General features: G+C 46.6%; 1 protein-coding gene across 3 annotated transcripts in view; it reads right to left on the reverse strand.

Moving 5' to 3' along the window:
- Positions 1-16,866: 16,866 nt before the first annotated feature.
- The window catches only part of Rasgef1c (RasGEF domain family member 1C), a 68,119-nt gene continuing 65,156 nt past the window's right edge, over positions 16,867-19,829 (reverse strand). For all 3 annotated transcript variants that reach the window (XM_052758081.1, XM_052758080.1, XM_052758079.1), the window contains 2 exons: positions 18,132-18,204; positions 16,867-17,601 (listed from right to left, as the gene is read on the reverse strand). In XM_052758081.1, coding sequence (XP_052614041.1) covers positions 17,577-17,601; positions 18,132-18,204 — 98 coding nt within the window. In that variant the 3' untranslated portion in view covers positions 16,867-17,576. The remainder of the gene's footprint in view (positions 17,602-18,131; positions 18,205-19,829) is intronic.

Raw genomic sequence — 19,829 nt, forward strand, 5'->3', positions numbered from 1 at the left:
GTAATTTTTAGTTAATTATTAAAAGTAAATTGATGACATTAGTAAATTGTACTCATTGTAAAAAATTCTCTTTTCATTCTAAGTCCGATTGTGGTTCGTAATTTGTTTAATTAAACTATTCCTGTTTATTAAACTTTCACTGTTCAAATTATTCTATGGGGCTAGGAATCATGGTGCATGCTAATCTTAGCACTTGGGAGGCAGAGGCATGTGGATCTCTGTGAATCTGAGGCTAGCCTAGTCTATGTAGTGAGACCTTGTCTCAAAACTGAAAATAAACACAACAACAAAAACCTACTCTGGTTTCTCCATCCGGACAAGATGCACGTGTTTATGTTGTGCTCTTCTGTCGTACAGATGTGGAGACCGGAGGACAAACTCAGTGGCTGTTCCTCGGGTTCCATCCGCCTGTCCTTGAGTCAGGGTCTCTTACTGGCCTAAAGTTCATCAAGTGGGCTAGGCTGGCTCGTCAGCATGCCCCAGGAATCTGCCTGCCTGGGCCTCATCAGTTCTGAGACTATAAATGTACAGCACCACACCTGGGCTTTTTCATGAATTCTGGGGGGTTGAACTCAAGTCTTTGCGCATGCTTCACGCAAGCATTTTACTAATGAAGTCACCTCCCAGGCCCTGGGGAAAAACAGTAAGTTTTTAAAAGATGCTTATTTTTATGTGTGTGTGTTTTGCCTGCATGTATGCATGTGCACAGCGTGTATGTGTGTTGAATGCTGAAGTCTTGCTGGATTTTGAACCTTGCTCATGCTCCCTGTCCATCTCCAGCTGTTGGCAGCTTCGCTCTGTATAATTCTTCCTCGTGGACCTCATAGACAGAGTCTCCATGGCTTGAACACCGCTGCTCTCAGGGGCAACAGGAAGACTAGGACATCTACCACCTCTACCCACATTTCCCTGACTGAGATGCAGCACTGACTGCCTACAGGTGGGCAAAGAGCCCAGGATGGGTGTGAGCCGTGCCTGGTAGGCATGTTGTTATGGTTGAGAATGAAATGTCTTCCAAAGGCATCTGGATTCCAGAAGACAGAGGAGCGTCATCAAACCACAGGCCCAGGAGGACAAAGAGACAGACATTTCCATGATCAGCATTAGTCACCAGAGTAATCTAGTCACATGGTTATTTATTGTCACACAGGATGCATCTACGAAGAACATAGCCACATGGGTGACATATGCACGTGATACACACGCTCTTCAACCTATCCTGTAGTTATATCCTAAAATACCCATTCTACGTGTAAACATATAGTGTAAATAAAGCATGCATCATAAATACTACATATGTCTAATCTACCAAACATTGTATTATGGCTTGGCAATGAATTGTTATTGTTCTTTTCAAAAGCTGGTGTTCAAGGCATGCTTCCTGATGCAGTGTTCTGAGGCAGGCCTTGGGGAAGTGGTTAGATCATGGGGGCTCTGATTTCATCAGCGGATGGCAGATTTATGGAGTCATATTTTGATGTTGTTGGGAGGAGATAGATACCAGGAAGAGGGGCCTGGTTTGAGGAAGTAAATTGCTGGGTGTCTGCCTTGTTCCTCCCTCCCCCTCTCCGCCTCTCCTCGCCTTCCTTCCGTCTACCAGGGGTGAGTAACTTCCTTTTCCAAGCTCTTCTGCCCTGATGCACTGCCAGCTGAGCCCTCTCAGACCAAGAGCCAAACAGAGTTTTCTTCTTAAAAACTTACTTCTCTGTATTTTATGTGTGAATGTTTGCCTACATGTATGTGTGTGTGCCATGTGCATTCTTGGTACTTGTGGAAGTTGGAAGAGGGCATCAGATCCCTGAAACCAGAGTCCACCAATGGTTGTGAGCCACTGCCTGAGTGCTGGGAACTGAACCTAGGTTCTCTGTAAGAGAAGCAAGTGCTCTTAACTGCTGAGCCATCTCTCCAGTGGCTAATTTTTTTGTCAACTTGACACAAGCTAGAGTTATCTTGGAAGAGGAACTTTAATTCAAAGAAATGCCTCCATCAGATTGCCTGTAGGCAAGTCTGTGGGGACATTTTCTTGATTAATGATTGATGTGGAAGAGCCCAGCCCACTTGGGGCATTGACATCCCTGGGCAGGTGGTCGTAGGTGGTATAAAAAAGCAGACTGAGCAAGCCACAAGCAGCAAGCCAGTAAGCAGCATTTCTCTGTGGGCTCTGCTTCAGTTCCTGCCTTAACTTCCCCTAATAGTGGACCCTGTAAACCGAATAAACCCTCTCCTCTGCAAGTTGCTTTTGGTCACGGTGTCTATCGCAGCCATAGAAAGCAAATGAAAGAGAGTAAGTTTTTCTTTTCAGTTGTTTTTGTCACAGTGATGGAAAACTGACTGATACACGGAGCAACACAGCACTGCAGAGAACAGGCTGGTTCTCCACGTGGTGACGAGGCCATCTGGGACCTGCTCCTCCTGCCTAGACCATAATGGATCAGTCTGCACAGAATCGACTCACTAACTTCATGATACAAAGTATGCTGCCTACTGAACGCAATATAATAGCATAAAAAAATTAAGCTCAAACCACTGAAGTTACGGGTGTCAATGTAACCACATGGAGATGTTCTGAGGGGGGTGTGTTTACATGAAACACATCTGAACAGGTTCAGAGATGGGCTCGCCCCTCCCCATCAGACACATCAGCACTTTCTCTGGTTTTGTGTAGTATGTAATAGCTATATATAAGAATGCTTGTCACAGCATTGTTTTTTGAGACATCTCTTCAAGCAACCAAGAGCAAAATAACTACATACCAATAATAGAATGGCTATATCAGTTAGGACACATATATCATGGAGTATCACAGTTATTAAAATGATGATGAAAAGTTCTCCTTTAGTTTGGAGGGATTTCAAGGCTCATCAGTGGGTGAGAAACATGATTTGGTAAAGGATGGAGGAAAGCCAATGTTTTTGTAATAGAATTCTATTTTTGTAAATGATTCAAATCCACTGTACGTAAAGGTTATATAAAGGATATAGAAAATATATATGAGAAAAATATGGACGGGTAGTGATTAGGAGGAGGGGGAAGGGGGAGGCCAAGCAGTAGAACAAAGAAGATCATCAGAATGAGGTCAATGCGCAGCCATGATTGCTGTGGAGGAAACCATCTCAAAACAAATTGGACAGTTTTTGAAAGTATATGTTCAGGAAGTTAATAGTGGTTCTGACTGGATAGGGCTTTCCATTGATTTTTCAGTTTTCCTTCACATTAAAGTGGTTTAGATTAAACTGAGTAGTATAATAATACAGAGGGTTCCTAACTTAGATCGCTCAACTTAAGGCACCTTGATTTCATGCCGCTTCAAAAGTGACTCGTGTTCAGCAGAAAGTTCATACCCTGGAACCGAATCCGTGGGGGGATGGAGTCTGCTCTTGGGTCACTACAGTGGATTCTCACAGGTGAATTAAAAAGAAACGTACTCCTTACCATCCCGGGTGCGGGAGAGTCCAGTGTTAAGATGAGGACATCTGGGAAAGACCATCCTGCTGTATCCAAGGCGAGGCAGAAGGTGTCACACAGAAGGGAAGCAGCAGGCACATTGCTCGGATCTCTGTGCTTCTTAAAAGCCAGTAACTCCGTCATGGAGGGTCTACCTATGACCTCATCTAACTCACCTTATGACCTCATCTAACCTATCTCATGACCTCCTCTAATGCCCACTTTATGACCTCACCTAACCAACCTTATTACCTCATCTAATGTCCACTTTATGACCTCATCTTACCTACCTTATGACCTCATCCTGCCCTATCTTATGACCTTACCCTATCTCATGACTTCATCTAACCTATCTCATGACCTCATCTAACCTATCTCATGACCTCTAATGCCCACTTTATGACCTCATCTTACCTACTTTATGACTTCATCCTGCCCTATCTCATGACCTCATCTTACCCTATCTCGTGACCTCATCTTACCTACCTTATGACCTCATCCTGCCTTATCTCATGACCTCATTTAATGTCCACTTTATGATCTCATCTTACCTACCTTATGACTTCATCCTGCCCTATCTCATGACCTCATCTTACCCTATCTCGTGACCTCATCTTACCTACCTTATGACCTCATCCTGCCTTATCTCATGACCTCATCTAATGTCCACTTTATGACCTCATCTTACCTACCTTATGACCTCATCCTGCCCTATCTCATGGCCTCATCTCACTTTCACCCCAAGAGCTCATGTTAACTCTACCTTATAACCCATGTAACTCCCTTTATAACCTCATCTCACCAAACTGTAGGGCTTCATCTAATGCTCACCTCATGAACTCATTGAACCCTCCTTACGACCATATATAGCCCCCCACAACCTCATCTAACATCCCCATTTAACACCCACCACAGGACCTCACCTCACTTTCAAATACTATCAACATCTTGAAGGAATAAAGTTTTTAACTATGAAGTTTTTGGGGGGCATATTGAAGGCCTAGTGTAGGGTAGCTGGAAGACACTTGGGAAGGGTCGTTATGATCATGAGTGTAAAGCCCTCGTGTAAAAGATTGTTATCATTATTAAAGAGGCCCAAGGGCACCGTGCATAGCTGTGCAGGTCTGTAATCCTGGCACTTCAGAGGCTGAGGCAGGGGGTTGAAAGTTCAAAGCTAACCTGGGCTAAATAGTAAGGCTCTGTCTCAAAAACATAAATAAAAATAAATAAGAATAAAAGAGATCTGAGAGAACTCCCCATTCCTATCCCATGGGCACATAGTGAGCAGTACCTCTCCACGAACCAGGAACCAGCCCTTACTCCATACTAGCTGTATGCACCTTGTTCGAATACTTCCTTTCAGCTTCAGAACTGAGAAGCGCAGTCTGTGGTCTCTAGCCCTGCCAGGCTGTGGTGGACTGCCCACGGCCCAGGTGGGTGGCACACACACAGGAAAGAGTCAACAAGGGTCAAGTGTAACGTTGTGAGAAAGCCAGGCAGGAGCTGGAAGACAGGGAGGCCTTCCAGAAGTGGCCAGAAACCCGTGTTTTGAATAGTTTTCCCATTCTAAATGTTTGCCTGCCGTCAACTAAATTGCACCCGTTGTGGTTGCCAGGCTAGAGGGACTCAGCTGCTGTCTGGGTTGAGCACTTCATGCTTTTATGTGGTCATTGACTTGAACACTGTGCAAAAGCCCAGGCTGCTGTTTCGACAGCATGGGGCCTGCCCCCACCTGCATTAGTTACCATAGCGACGACTTCTGGGCCTACCTTGACTTCCCGAGCCAGAGTTCCAGGTGTGGGATCAGCGTTCCTGCCTCTGCTAGAGTGCCACAGTGGTGGTTCCTTCGTGCTCAATTTGAGAATTCTGACAACTGTAGGACCTCAACAATGTGCTTAACTTTTGGCCTTAGGATGCCTCTGTAGTCTAGATCACATGATCTGCACCTTGGCTTATCATTTAAATATCTGAGTGTAGCCAGAAGTTGAGTTTGAGAGCCCCGAGCTTCCGTCATTCACGGGCCGCCAACCGACTCAAATCAGGCAAACAGATGTGAAATCAATTAAGCAATCTCCACACCTCACCCCGGTTTTCTATGCATGAATGCTACCTGACCATGTTGCAGGCAGCTTTTCAAACACATTAATATTCTGTGGGTCTCCCCGTTCACCAGGTATTCTTTGCTCAATTAAAGTCTGTGAAATTTGCCTTGTCTGAAGTTTTGTTTTTGTTTTTTTCACTTGCAATAAATGTCATTTCTGGATTTCCATGACATAGGAAAATTTTGTTCGTGTTGCTGTTTTGAGGCAGAGTCTCACCTGGTATTTGTTCTGTAACCCAGTCTGGTTTTAAACTCATAACAATCCTCCTGCCTCAGTCTTCTGAGTGCCAGAATCAGTCACAGGCATGCATGAACCATCATGTCCAACTGAACCCCGCCTCCTCAATAAAGTTAGCTGCCGACATCAGAGATGGGGCCGTTTAACCCACAGCAGTCAGGACAACCTTGATCTTTGGGAGATGACTCGGCCATGTCACCTGTTTGCTCCCTCCCTCCCTCCGAGTCATGTTGTAAAGTGGGGAGGGTAGGTATGTGGGGGGAGCCAGAGGGGTAGAGGTAGGGTGGGGGTAAAATGTGGAGGTGGGGGTAGAGGTAGGGAGGGGGTTGGGGGTAGAGAGTAGGGGCTTGAGGATAGGTGGTGGGAGGTTGGGTGTACCAAGTGAGGGGTGCTAGTGGCCATCTAGAGGATTCCAGGGCTCATTCCTTCCCTGGCAAGTCCAGAGAGAGACAAGAGTCCCATCGAAAGAAAGCAACAGCTGTATCCCTTTGGGACGGGAAAAAATGGCCCTAAAGCTGTGATGCTCACGGATGCTGGTCGGGTATTTTGTAGGGCCTCTGGTCCTCCTCTTTCCCTTGTCGGTTCTTTTGAGATATGCTTCGACCTTTTTCTCGAAATGTCTCCTGGGAACCAGAAGCCACCATGGGAGGTGGGGGCGGGGCTTGTTTTCCCTTCCTTGTCTTCCTATGTCCCTAACTCCCCTGCACTGTTCCATCCTCACATGGCCCGAGACCCTCGCTACCCTGTCTTTCTCAATCTGTGTTGCCACTCCCAGAATCCCCTTCTCCCTGGTGCCACTCCCAGAATCCCCCTCTCCCTGTTGCCACTCCCAGAATCCCCCTCTCCCTGGTGCCACTCCCAGAATCCCCCTCTCCCTGGTGCTCAAACATCACTACTTTAGGGAGGCTTTCCCTAGAACCTGGGCGCAGCTCTTCTCTCCCCCACTCTCCAACCTCCCTGCTTCATTTTCTTTCTTAGCCTAATAGTTTTCACATAATGACACAACATGTAACACATTTTGTTCCCGATCTATCTCCTGAACATAGTGCCCAGTACAGATCGGAATCAGTGGTTCTCAGCCTTCCTAATGCCGCAACCCTTTAATACAGTTTCTCATGTTGTGATGACCCCCAACTGAGACGGGTAAGGCCGGTAAGGCCGAGAGCCCTGGGCTATGCCTTAAGCAAACAGAGAGCTCTGACAGGCGCAGTAGTATCCTGACCCAGAGGACCCTGAAACTGGACCCCTAAGATGACCACTGCTGACATACGACCCAGAGCCAACCAGGAAACACCACAGCAGCTGGAAGCAGAGCCCACCAAAAAGTACACACATAAATACCTCAGTCCTTTGTTTAATAAACGAGATTGCTTGCAGTCTACCAGAGCCTGTGCCGTTGATTTTGAGTCTATTCACCCCGTGCCCCCGGAATCAGAGACAGTGGGATTCCCAGCTGCAGAGCCAGCAACACCCAACCATAAAATTATTTTCACTGCTACTCCATAATGGTAATTTTGTTACTGTTATGAACCATAATGTAAAGGGGTTGCAACCCACAGGCTGAGAACCACTAGATTTTGTTGAGAATTATTTGTGGAGTGAGTGAATGGTGTCTGTGCAGACGCTTTCAAACTGGGCCTTTGCAGGGTGCGGTGGTTTGGAAGAAAATGGTCCCCAAAAGGAGTGGCACGATTAGGAGGTATGACCTTGTTGGAGGAAGTGTGTCACCGTGGGGGTGGGCTTTGACGTCTCTTTTGTTCAAGCTTCCCTCAGTGTGACTTTCAGTTGACTTCCTGTTGCCTGCAAGGCAAGATGTAGCCAGCACCATGTCTGCTCGCACGCCGCCATGCTCCCCGCCATGATGGTAACGGACTGAGTCTCTGACACTGTAAGCCACCTCAATTAAATATTTTTCTTTATAAGAGTTGCCATGGCCGTGGTGTCTCTTCACAGCGATCGAAAACCTTAACTAAGATACAGGACTTGGTGCCTGAGTTTGGAATGTTTTTTTCCCTCAGAAGAACTCCTATGTGGCTCCTTCTTGTCACTTAGGCCCCATCAAGTGTCTTTACCACAGAGATTCCCTTAATATCTCACCCTCCAATGCATCTTTTCCCTCTTCCTTAAGTTGAGATATAATTCATATAACATTTCATGTAACATAAACTCACTGTCTTAACATACATAATCAGGGCTTGCTTGTGGAATGAGCAATGTTATCAAATTCCCGGTCATGCCCATCACCACCCAAAAAAAGCCCATGCCCGTTAGCAGACATTCCTCATCCTCCTGACCTAGTTCCTGGCAAATGATGAGATTATTCTGTCTCTGTGGGTTAGCCTGCTTCAGGTATCTCATAAAATGGAATTCACAGCATACAGCCTTTTGTGTCTGACTTCCTCTATTCAATGCAAGGTTTTCAAGGTTCATTCTGTGGTGTTGATTCGACCAGAACTTCCTTCCTTTTTCTGGCTGAAACATGTTCCATTGTATGGGCAGAGCACATTATTCACTAATAATACATTTATTTTTATTTACTTTTCCCCTCTTGCTTTGGATCCTATGGGCAATGCTGCAATGAACATTTGTGTACAAGTCTTTACATAAATGCATGTTTTCATTTCTTTTGGGTGGATATTTACAAGTGGAATTGCTGGGTCATATGGTAACATTAACTTTTTTCTTGCTCTCTGAAGTTAACATTGGGATTTTAACAGTCTCTGCTGGGGCTGGTGCTAGAGTGCAGCGAGGACAGTGCTCAAGGCATGCTAAAGTATCTCAATCGCTGGCAGAAAGAATATTTTCAAACTTCAGGACCGGGGCTGAAGAGATGGCTCAGAGATTAAGGGAACTTGCTGCTCTCCCGGAGGACCCGAATTCAATTCCCGGCACCCACACTGAGCAGCTCACAAACACCTGTAATGCCAGCTCCAAGTAATCTGGTGCCCTTTATTGGCCTCCATGGGCACTGTATGCATGTGGCATTCACACACACATGCACACACGCACAGACACACAGACACGCGCGCACACGCACACACACACACACACGTACCCCCCTGCACATAAATAAAAATATTAAGTTTAAAGAATTAGAGCCACAAGATAGCTAGCTCGAAAAGATGCCTGCCTGCAACCATGGTGAGCCAAGCCATCCCCGGGACCCATAGGTGGAAGGAGAAAACTGACGCCTGCAAGTTGATAAGTTGTTCTCTGACCTCCACGTTGTGGCATGTGTTACCACTCTCTTACACACTAAGTGAATTTAAAAATTTCATTGGGACATAATTTTACATTTTTATGGCATATAGGATGATAATTTGATCTACCTATATAATGTACAATGATCAAATCAAGATAATTAGCATTTCAACTATAAGGTCAAAGCTGGAGCTTGAGACAAGAGGAAATGTGTAATCCTGGCGATGAAATATTAATACTTGGGCCATCAAGATGGCTCAGTGAGTGATCACCACACGAATTTGAAAACTAGAGTTTGGCCTCAGGACCCCATGGTGGAAGCGGGTCAGACTCCAGCAATAGTTCTCTGGTCTTCATTCCTGTGACGCTGCTGGTTCTCTTTCATAGGACACTAATTTAAAAATGGTGATGTGGATTCATCTTCACTGACTTTTTCTCTTTAAATTGCAACCTGGTGTGGTACCCCAGACCTATGATCCCAGTATTCCCAAGGCCAAAACACTAAGATTGTAGGCTCCAGGCCACTTTGGGCTGCACAGCAAGATTCTGCTTTGTTGTATTTGTTGTTGTTGTTGCATGAATCCTAAATGGTCTTATAATAATAATAATAATAATAATAATAATAATAATAATAATAACCCAGAGCCAGATATTGGGGTAAATGCTGAAAGATCAGAGAGACAAAGGAACAAGCCACTGCCATGTCTTACCTTGCCAACTCCACTAATCCTCTGACTGAATAGCTCTGAGTCCTCAGCCAAAAGGGGTCCAGCCAAAAAGACTTTAGTTCCTGTCTCCTCACGCTTTATATATCTTTCTCCACTCAGCTATTTCACTTTCTTCCTAGGGCTAGGATTAAAGGTGTGTGATTCCCAAGTGCTGGGATTAAAGGTGTGTGATTCCCAAGTGCTGGGATTAAAGGTGTGTGATTCCCAAGTGCTGGGATTAAAGGTGTGTGATTCCCAAGTGCTGGGATTAAAGGTGTGTGATTCCCAAGTGCTGGGATTAAAGGTGTGTGAGAGAAACTGTCTGGCTCTGTTTCTCTCCTAGGTTGAATCAATCTCATAAAGTCCAGGGTGGCTTTGAACTCACAGAGATCCAGACAGATCTCTGCTTCCTGAGTGCTAGGATTAAAGGTGTGTGCCCCCACTGCCTGGCTTCTATGTTTAATCTTGTGGCTTGTTCTGTTCTCTGATCCTCAGGCAAGCTTAATTTGATACACAATATATTACCAATATATTTTTTTTGTAAAAACTTCTTCATTAAGCTGGGCATAGTGGCTCATGCCTGTGACCTCAGCATTCCAGAAGCAAGAGGATAATTTCAGGTTCCGGGACAGCCTGGTCTATATAGCAGATTGCAGACCAGTCAGAGCTACACATCAAGAATCAATCTTCCTTTTCTTTTCTTTCTTTCTTTCTTCCTTCCTTCCTTTCATTTATTTATTTATTTATTTATTTTGAGACAGGATTTCTCCGTGTAACAGTCCTGGTCATCCTGGAACTTGCTTTGTAGACCAGGTTGGCCTTGAACTCACAAAGATTCATCTGCTTCTGCCTCCTGAGTGCTAGGATTAAAGGTGTAGGCCACCCCGCCCAGCTCCAAGAATGTATCTTTTAAAAAAACAAACAAAAAACACAGAAACCAAAACATTAAGATATTATTAACCTGAGTCTCGGTCACTCTACTAAATTTTGCACCAGGCTTGTGACATGCCCACTCATGACTACCCAAGTCCCTTCCAGAACATAAGCCTCAGACAGGCATCTTCTTCACACACTCAACAGCTTCGAGAAAGTTAAGGAAGGAACTGTTAGTGTGCAAGGATTAAACTACCAGCCTTCACTTTACAGTAGGTCCTCCAGCTGTGAAGTCAACCGTAAAATCAAATTATGAGAAAGACCTCCCCAGGGCATCTGTCTGCCTGTGCTGGAGCTGTGTAGGGGGGTGATGGGGAGAGGGCGCCTCCTAGTGGCTCCTCGTAGAACTGCTCACTCTTGATAACAGGCTCAGATTTGAAGAGGGCAGTACAAACCTCAGCAATCAGGATACTATTTTAATGCAATATTACAAAAAAAATCAATCTGTAAGCTGCTGCTTATGGGCTGGCCACTTTATTGGAAATTTGGCAAAGGGCAGAGCGCTAAGGCTTCTGGTGCCTGGGATGTTCCACAGAAAGGCACCAATAGGGGGATTGGATGGAGACACAGCTATTCGGGAAAGGAATTTGCAGTATCTGTTCAGATCTAAAAACCTTGGTCCCTGGACTCGAGAGATGGTTCAGCGGTTAAGAACGCGCACTGCTCTTTCAGAAGATCCAGAGGTCGATACCCAGCATCCATGTTGGGGCAGCTCACAACAGCCTGCAACTCCGGTTCTGGGGGATATGACGCCCTCTCCTGGCCTCCGCGGATACTGCACTTGTGCACCCCACATATTTATAATTAAAGATAAAATATTAGTAATTAAATAAAGCCTTGCTCTCTCCTTATACACCCCCCCCCCCGGCCTTCCAGTGTCGTTATTTTCCTTTTGTTTCCCACCTGGCACAATGACCACAGGACCCTCTTTCTGAAAAATAACGCGATGGTCAGAACCATGATTCTTCAATGGCTCCTGAGTTACTTATCCTATATCTTTATGACAAATTACATAACAGAAGTGACTTAGGGAAGGAAAGGTTTTTTTTTCTGATCGGGGAAACACGGTAGAGTCATGGTGATGGAAGCGCGGGGCAGAGGCTCAGGCAGAGAGCTCGGTGTTCAAGGACTAGATACGTCACCTTCCAAAGTTCATACCTTGGGTGATATTTTGTCTGTGCTCTGACAAATAAAGCTTGCCTGAAGATCAGAGGGCAGAGCTAGCCACTAGTTAACCACAGAGGCCAGGCAGTGGTGGCACACACCTTAAATCCCAGCACTTGGGAGGGAGAAGCAAGAAGATCAGGAGTTCAAGGCCACCCTGGGCTACACAACACTGATCCAGTCCAAAAGAGAAACAGAGCTAGGCGGTGGAGGCTCACACCTTTAATTCTAGCACGTGGGAGGAGGAGACAGGAAGTGATATGGCTGGGCGGAGAGAGGAATATAAGGCGGGAGGAGACAGGAGCTCAGTCCCTTTTAGGCTGAGGAGTTGGCGAGGTAAGAAGTGGCTGTGTCTTGCTCTTTTGTCTCTCTGATCTTCAGGCAAGCTTTATTTGTTAGAGCACAAACAAAATATCACCGCAATAGCCCACCAAACCAGGACCACCAGCTGGTAACCAAGTGAGCCCATGGGGGACAGCTCACATTCAAGTTATGGTAGCTTTCAAGGACCCAGAAGGTGAGAGGCGATTCCTCTGCACACACAGCCCCTGTCTGGCTTCCCAGTCTCTCACCCTCTACTCTCTGGCTTACATCTGGGCTATCCCCTGCATTCATTACATTTCCATCGCTGGCCTAAAAATACCTGAAAGAAACACCTAAATGGAAGAAGGATTTTGGCTCATGGCTGGAGAGGATAATGTTGTCCACTGTGATGTTGAAGGCATGGTAGTTGAGGTGACTAGAATGCAGCTGTTTACATCTGGGAGGTGAACACTGTCACATGCTCTTAGGAGATTCTGTTCATTTTCCTTTTCCCCTGTTTTTCAAATAGTATATTCTTTTTTGGTTTGTTTGTTTGTTTTTTGTTTTTTTCGAGACAGGGTTTCTCTGTGTAGCTTTGTGCCTTTCCTGGAACTCGCTTTGGAGACCAGGCTGGCCTCGAACTCACAGAGATCCGCCTGCCTCTGCCTCCTGAGTGCTGGGATTAAAGGCGTGCGCCACCACCGCCTGGCAAATAATAGTATATTCTATATTCATCCATCTTTCCATCTTCAAGCTTGCTGATTCTTTCTCTTTCCAATTCAGGTCTGCTGTTGAGCTCCCCCCAGTAATATTTGTTTTTTTATTTAAAATTTTAATTTTAGGTGTGTGACTGTTTTTCACCTGTGTGCCACCTGCATGCAGTGCCAGAGGAAGCCAGAAGAGGGCATCTGATTTCCTGGCAACTAGAGTTACAGTCAGTTGTTAGCCACCATGTGGGTGGTGGGAATCGAACTAGGCTCCTCTGGGAAAGCAGCAGCACTCTTAACCTTTGAGCCATCTCTCTTAACTGCCTCCACCAACATTAAAAAAAAAAACCTCATTTATTGTACTTTCAACTTCAGATACCATTATTTTAAAAATACTTTTTATCTGCTTGTCAATATTCTGTATTTGATGAGTCATTGCTCTCATAGTTTCCTTTATTTCTCAAGCACGCTCTCCAGTAGCTATTTCAACATATGCATAATGGTTGCCCTGGGGTTTGTTCACCTGACAGGTCCTCTCACAGGCAGTTTCTGTAGCTTTCTCCCACCCTACCCACACACCTCCCCCCACCCCCATTCATGGTGTACTAGTTCTGCTCTGTTTTGAACTCATGTCTTTTAAATTTTGGTTGGACACTGGGCATTTAGAGTGTGGCCCTGGACATACACGTGGTTAGTCTGGAAGGACAGTGGCTTGCCTAGGGTGCCCTGTGACTGTCCCCCATCTCCCTGTTAGTCTTTGCTGGGGTCACACCTAGCCGTTAGGTTCCACCTCATTGATAAGTAATGGGTCCGCTGCTCACAACTATGTCCTAGGGCATGCATTGCTGAAAGATTGATGCACCTGAAATACAGGCTCCTTCCCCAGGGGTAGTTTCCTGCAAGACTGCAGTTTGTTCTGACCCCAGGAGGGCTCCCTGTGGCTCAGTTTAAAAAAAATAAATAAATGATTTTCTCTGGTAGCTGTTTGCCTTGTGGTTTAGCTTATTGGGATTATGAGGCTGTGGCCTCCTGTTAATTTCTCGCTACCAAGATCTCTACTGTTTTTGAAACTGCCCCTGAAGAAGTCCTTGAAGAGTTTAGATGTCGGTGTTTACAGCTTGCCTGTGGCCACCAGGGTAACACCTTGCTTTCTGAGTTGAGTACTAACTAGGTGGGACTGGAGCTTCATCTGGCTCTTTTTCTTTTCTCCCAGCATGGTATTTCCACTGCATGGGTGAGCTAGTGTGAGCATGACCAGGGCCCCAGCACTCTCAGAGCAAGTGGCCAGCGCAATTTCTGAAATGTGAATGGGGCAGGGTGCAGGAAGGGCTCCTTGCCTTCCAGCCATGCTCATTCAAGACTGCATCTTGGCTGCACAGAGCTGGAGTTCAGTGGGAGAGGCTGGTAGCCTCTTGCCTGTAGGGCTGAGCTCTGGACTGGGGGCTGGTGAGGAGAGCTGGTGTGTTCTTGGCTGTGCCCCTGGAGCTGACTTCTGTTCCTCACGAGAGGAAGTGGTCACAGTTCTAATATCACAAGACTCATCGTTCTTACACAGTTTTAGTAGATTTTCTTTTTTCATTGTGTGTGTGTGTGTGTGTGTGTGTGTGTGTGTGTGTGTGTGTGTGTGTGTGTGTGTGAATGTTTTGGGTATGCTCATCTGTGCATGAGAATGCAGGCCAGATGTCAATATTCAGTGTCTTCTATTACTCTCCACTTTATCTTTTTGAGACAGGGTTTTCACTGAACCGGATTTCACCATTTTTGGCTAGACTGGCTAGCCAGTGGGCTCCTGGGACCTGATTGTCTCCCCCCACTGGTGCTGGGGTCACAGATGTGTGCTGCTGTGCCTGGCTTTTACATGGGTGCTGAGGATCTGAACTGGGATCCTCCTGCTTGCACAGCAAACATTTTACTCCCTGACCCATCTCCAAAGTCCAGATTTTCCTGAATAAACTTTCTTGAGTTGCTCCACGATCTAAGATAATTTCCAGAGAATTTAGAAGTCATTTCCACCACAAATAGCTGCTTTGCTGGAGGAGCTTGTCCACGGAGCTCTTCACATCAGCACAGGGCTCTGGGCAAGACCATAGGCTCTCAGTTTTGGGAGCTCGATCCCACCTCTCACTTGAAATTATTGCAACATTTGGAAGTCCTGAAGATTGAACTCAGGACTTTGTATATTCTAGGCAAGTGATCAACCACTGAGATGAACCACATCCCAAGGCACTGGAGAGGGAAAAGGTTTATTTTTGAGATACAGTCTTGCTATGTAGCCCAGGCTGGCCTTAGATCCTTGTGCCTCAGCCTCCTGCGTGTTGAGATCATAGGCATACAACCCCATCTAGCTTAGAGATTCAGTATTTGTCCAAGTGTTATTTGTAATAACTCAGTGTTGAAAGGCTTGTAACAAAGGCCTCCCCTCATTTCTCCCCCATGTCTTCCTTATCTCTATCCCCAGAGGCACTCTGCAGTTATGGGATGACCCACCGGCCAGCTTACTCTTCATGGAGGTTCCTCCTGGTGCCCTGGCTTCTCCCTCACTCTAGTTCCTCCCAGCTCCTCTCTTAACCCCAGCCCGCTGTCCCTCCAGGACTTCCTGTTCATTTTCTTGTGTTGGATTACATGATGGCTGAACCTCATCATCTTTCTTGATTTTATTTCTTTATTTGGGTGGCATGTATCTTGCTGCTGGTGGGGTTTGGGGAAGGACTCCTGAGCCATGCTGATGGGGTACAGATGGACACAGCCACCGTGGGGGGTCACAGGCATACCTTTTCTTGTCAGTGCCTAAAGCATCCTCATCACACCTGAGGAGGTTGGGCTCCGTAATCACTGACTTACGGATGCTGTGCGGTTCCCAGTCTTCTTTCTCTCAAACAGCTCTGCAGTAAGAGTTCATAAGCATAATGGCCAGATGAGTCACTAGGGGTGACAGCCACAGACAACATTCAAACATCTGTAATTTTGGTGGCACCTCCCTACTCTGGTTGGTCCCTAGATGGTGGTACCGGAAGGAACCTTGGGGCTTTTTTTCTTTCCTAGCTAGGGTTTCTTTGTGTAGCCCTGGCTAGCTCTGTAGACCAGGCTGGCCTCAAACCCACAGAGATCTGCCTGTCTCTGCCTCCTGAGTGCCCGGGTTAAAGGCATGTGACACCACAGCCTGGCAGAGCCTTGGAGCTTTTAAGAGAAGAACGTGAATGTAGTCCTTGAGGGAATCGAGGGTACTGCTCTCTCTATGAGGCCTCTTGGGAATTACTGCGAGGAACTCTCTCGGGCTGTCTGTAGAGTTGGCGATCCTCTACCCTCACAACTCTCCATCATTTTAATCTGCCCTGATGTGCCACAGTAAGGGACTTGCCAGAGCTGAGTCAATTCAGGTGCCATGTCCCTGACCCTCTGGACCTCCAACTAGACCTCCTTATTTTGTTAGTCTTTTCAAGTATTTTGCTAAGTGATTAACAGTGACTGACACCCTGTCAAAGTCAGCTCTGGAATGTATCAATTTACATTATAAAGGGCAATGCTTGGGCAGCCCTCATGGAGGGCTAGATGTAGACAAGTCATTGGCCCAAGGGCTGATGCACTCCCCAAACTCCAGTGGGCATCAGTGAGGAGTTGCATGAGGCAGAGGAGGCCATTTTGGTTGGATGCTGCCAGAACTCTTTCAGAATTCTAGGGATTCCTCACAGGCCTTCAAGTTGTCTTTGTAGCCGGGAGACAGGGATGGAGCTTTCTACCTTATTTTCTTGGGGGGGACAAAGGTTCTCACTGAACTTTCAGCTCAGCAACCAGCCACACTGGCTGGCCAGCAAGCTCCAGGGATCTGCTTATCTCTGCCCATCCAGCACTAGGGTTACAGATGTGCTCCACCAACACTGGCTTCTGCACAGGAGCTGGGGATCCAAACTCAAGTACTCCCCCGAGAAAGCCACCTTTCAACCCCACATCCTGTTCTGAAAGTGTACTGATACATTCCCAGGGACGATCTGGGAACCCCGCACTGTACTCCGTTAAAGCTCATCTTGGACCTAAGGATCAGACACACATCATGGACACTCATGTGCAGGATAGGTATACAAACGTGTGTGTTTACTCCGACTCTAAAGTTTACAAGGGAGCTAGGCAGAAGGTCATAATATACACATTGCCGACTCCATGACTCGGGTTTGGCTTACTGACTTGGTTCACTGCTGTCGCCGGAAGGCTATCCTGATACCAGCAGGATGCGAAAGGAGATGGGTGACTGCAGAAACAAGTCCACCGGCAGGGGCAGGACAGGGGCCCATCAGCAGAATGCCAGGGGCCAGAGTGGGCTCTGAGCTGGTGCAGGCACATCCCATGTTGCACCATGATGCCTGTTGCTGTTTTAGAGGCTCCCAAGCCACCTGGTGACAGATGGCGGTGTTCATCTCCATAGATCTTAACAAGATCATGTGATTGCAGTCGCCCAGCCCATTGGGGTAGCGCCGTGTCCCTGTCCAGAATGGACAGACTGAGTATGTGACCCACTTGGTCATGAAGGCAAAGTTTGCCCAAGGCATGTTACCCATGCTCTTGGAGGCCCTGCAGGTCAGCCAGGGCTGAGATCCCGTAAAAGGTTTCCTAGGCCAATGCGGCCATTGTGGCAGGTGCCAGGCCACAGGGTCTGGTTTGCAAAGTAGCGAGGCTTTGCGTCAACCTCCACCTGTTGGGCCATCTGTGACAGGGCTGGGATGGGCTGTCAGCTCCATTGCTTCCTCCTCCTCCTCCTCCTCCTCCTCCTCCTCTGTCTCGGCTTCTCATGTCTTCCCCAGAATAGAAGATCTGCAGATTCAGACACACAGGAGAGTAAGGTGAACCCCTCCCCTGGGGCCAGACTGCTTCCACCAGAGGGCACCTTCTCAGCACCGTAGAGGGGCCCAGAGGGGGTGTGGCAGATCCTTTGGGCTCGGCCCTCTGAGCCCATTGCTTGTTTCTGACTTCCACCTGGCTCTGCTAACATGCTGAGCAAGCTAGAGACAGTGTGTATGGGCGGGGTGGGATGTGCGCGTGCAAGCGTGTTGTTTTCTGGCATAAAAAATATGGACCAGGAGTTCCTGGCCCTGGGATATGCATCCTGACCATCCCACAGAGGTGCAATGACCCCAGGGAGGGGTCACTGGCTCAGTCTCCTTCCAGTATCCATAACCCTTGAGTTCCTCTCTGATCTCTCTGGTCCTGGCTTGTTCCTCTTCCCTCCTCACAGGGAGAAGACTGTTTCCTTGCAAACCCCTCTGCCCTGTCCTGGCTCCAAGTGACCCACTTGTCTCCCTCCACCCACCTTGCATGCCCCATCCTGGGGCACACAGACCCACCTTAGGGATCTCCACCTCTCCTTTTCTGTCTGGTTCTCTGGGCTCTCACTCTCATAGGAAGCCAAATACAGACCTAAACCAAAACGGAAGTGAAATTATACAATTATGGTAGATGACGGTAAAACTCTTTGTTCACCCAGAACTTGACCAGCTTTTTGTTTGTGAATTAAACATCTCGTCTGGAGGTCATTGTACATAGGCAGTTTTACAAAACAGCATGCAGAAATCCCATGGCCCCTCTACTCAGTTTCCCCCAGCAGTACCCACGTGCGAAACTATAATACAGAGCGTGTCCTTCACTTATGATGGTTTAATTTTTTTGCTCATGATGATGGTATAAGATGACACAATCTGAAATTTGAATTCGGATTTTTTTTCCTTGGCTAGCAATAGGAAGTGTGCTCCCCTCTGTGAGCTTCAGCCACACCCCCATCAGTCACGTGACTCCAACACATACAGTGTATCATAGTCAATAAACAACACGGACTATTCTGCATATAGTGATGTAATCTGTTTCATGTTAGACCAGGCATGTTGGCACACCTTTAAGCCCAGCACTCAGGAGACAGACGCAGTCAGATCTCTGTGAGTTCAAGGCCAGCCTGGTCTACATAGAAAATTTCGTGCCAGCCAGAGCTACATAGTGAGACCCTGTAATGTAAGCATTCTAAGCACGTTTGCCGCAGGTGATCTGTAGGCTCAGGGTACTAGAGATGTGTTTCTGACTTACGGTGTTTCCACCTTAGGATGGGTTTACTGGGGTGTAATTCCATCATGAACCGAGGTGCCCTGGTACAGTATTACCATAATCAGGACACTGACATTGGCAGAGTTTAGACACCAGTCATTTCATAACAGCTGAAGCGCCCATGGGCAAAGGGGCCCCTTTAGAGTCACCTCCACATCCTTTATTGCCTCACACTTCCTTTTTCCTTTATCCTCTCCTCCCCTCTTCTCCCTCACCCGCCCCCCCCTCTTTCTTTCTTTCTTTCTCTTTCTGTGATATTGGGGATTGAACCTAGGGCAGCATTCCATCACCAAGCTACATCCCAGATCTCCCGACCCCTTTTCTTAATTTCTGACAATCACTAGTGTAGTCTCCATTTCTTTCTTTTGATCATTTGAAGAATGCTATATAAAGTCATATATATATATATATATATATATATATATAACATATATGTAACCTTTTTGAGACTGGAGACTCATCCATGAGGTGGCATGTATCAGTGGCATGCATCCTGTTTGAGTCTGAAAAGGTCTAAAGCAGGGGTGTATCACAGTTGGTTTAACCATACACCCACTGATAGACACTGAGTTGTTTTCAGGTTGACACTGTAACAAAGGGAATTTATAGACACTGATATATGGAATTTAGTTTCTCTGTGAGCATGGATGTCATTTGTCTAGACTAAATCAATGCCCAGGAGTGCAATTTCTTGGTCATAAAATGTTAATAGTGCTCAGTTTTACAAGAAACTCTTTGTCAGTTGGGCATGCCGGTCCCTGTCTGTAATCCCAACGATAAGGGACCCAAGTGTGAGTTTGGAGTTAGTCTGGACTACATAAGTTCTAGGCTAACCTGAGCAACACAGTGAGACCCTACCTCAACAAACGAAACAGAACAAATCTAGATAACCACAGAAAGCAAAACAGACAACCCAAACCAAGCCCCCTTTGTCTGCACAGGGACTTCCT

This window comes from Peromyscus californicus, unplaced genomic scaffold (assembly GCF_007827085.1).
Source record: "Peromyscus californicus insignis strain IS unplaced genomic scaffold, ASM782708v3 Scaffold_3__1_contigs__length_106647218, whole genome shotgun sequence".
Taxonomy (NCBI): Eukaryota; Metazoa; Chordata; class Mammalia; order Rodentia; family Cricetidae; genus Peromyscus; species Peromyscus californicus.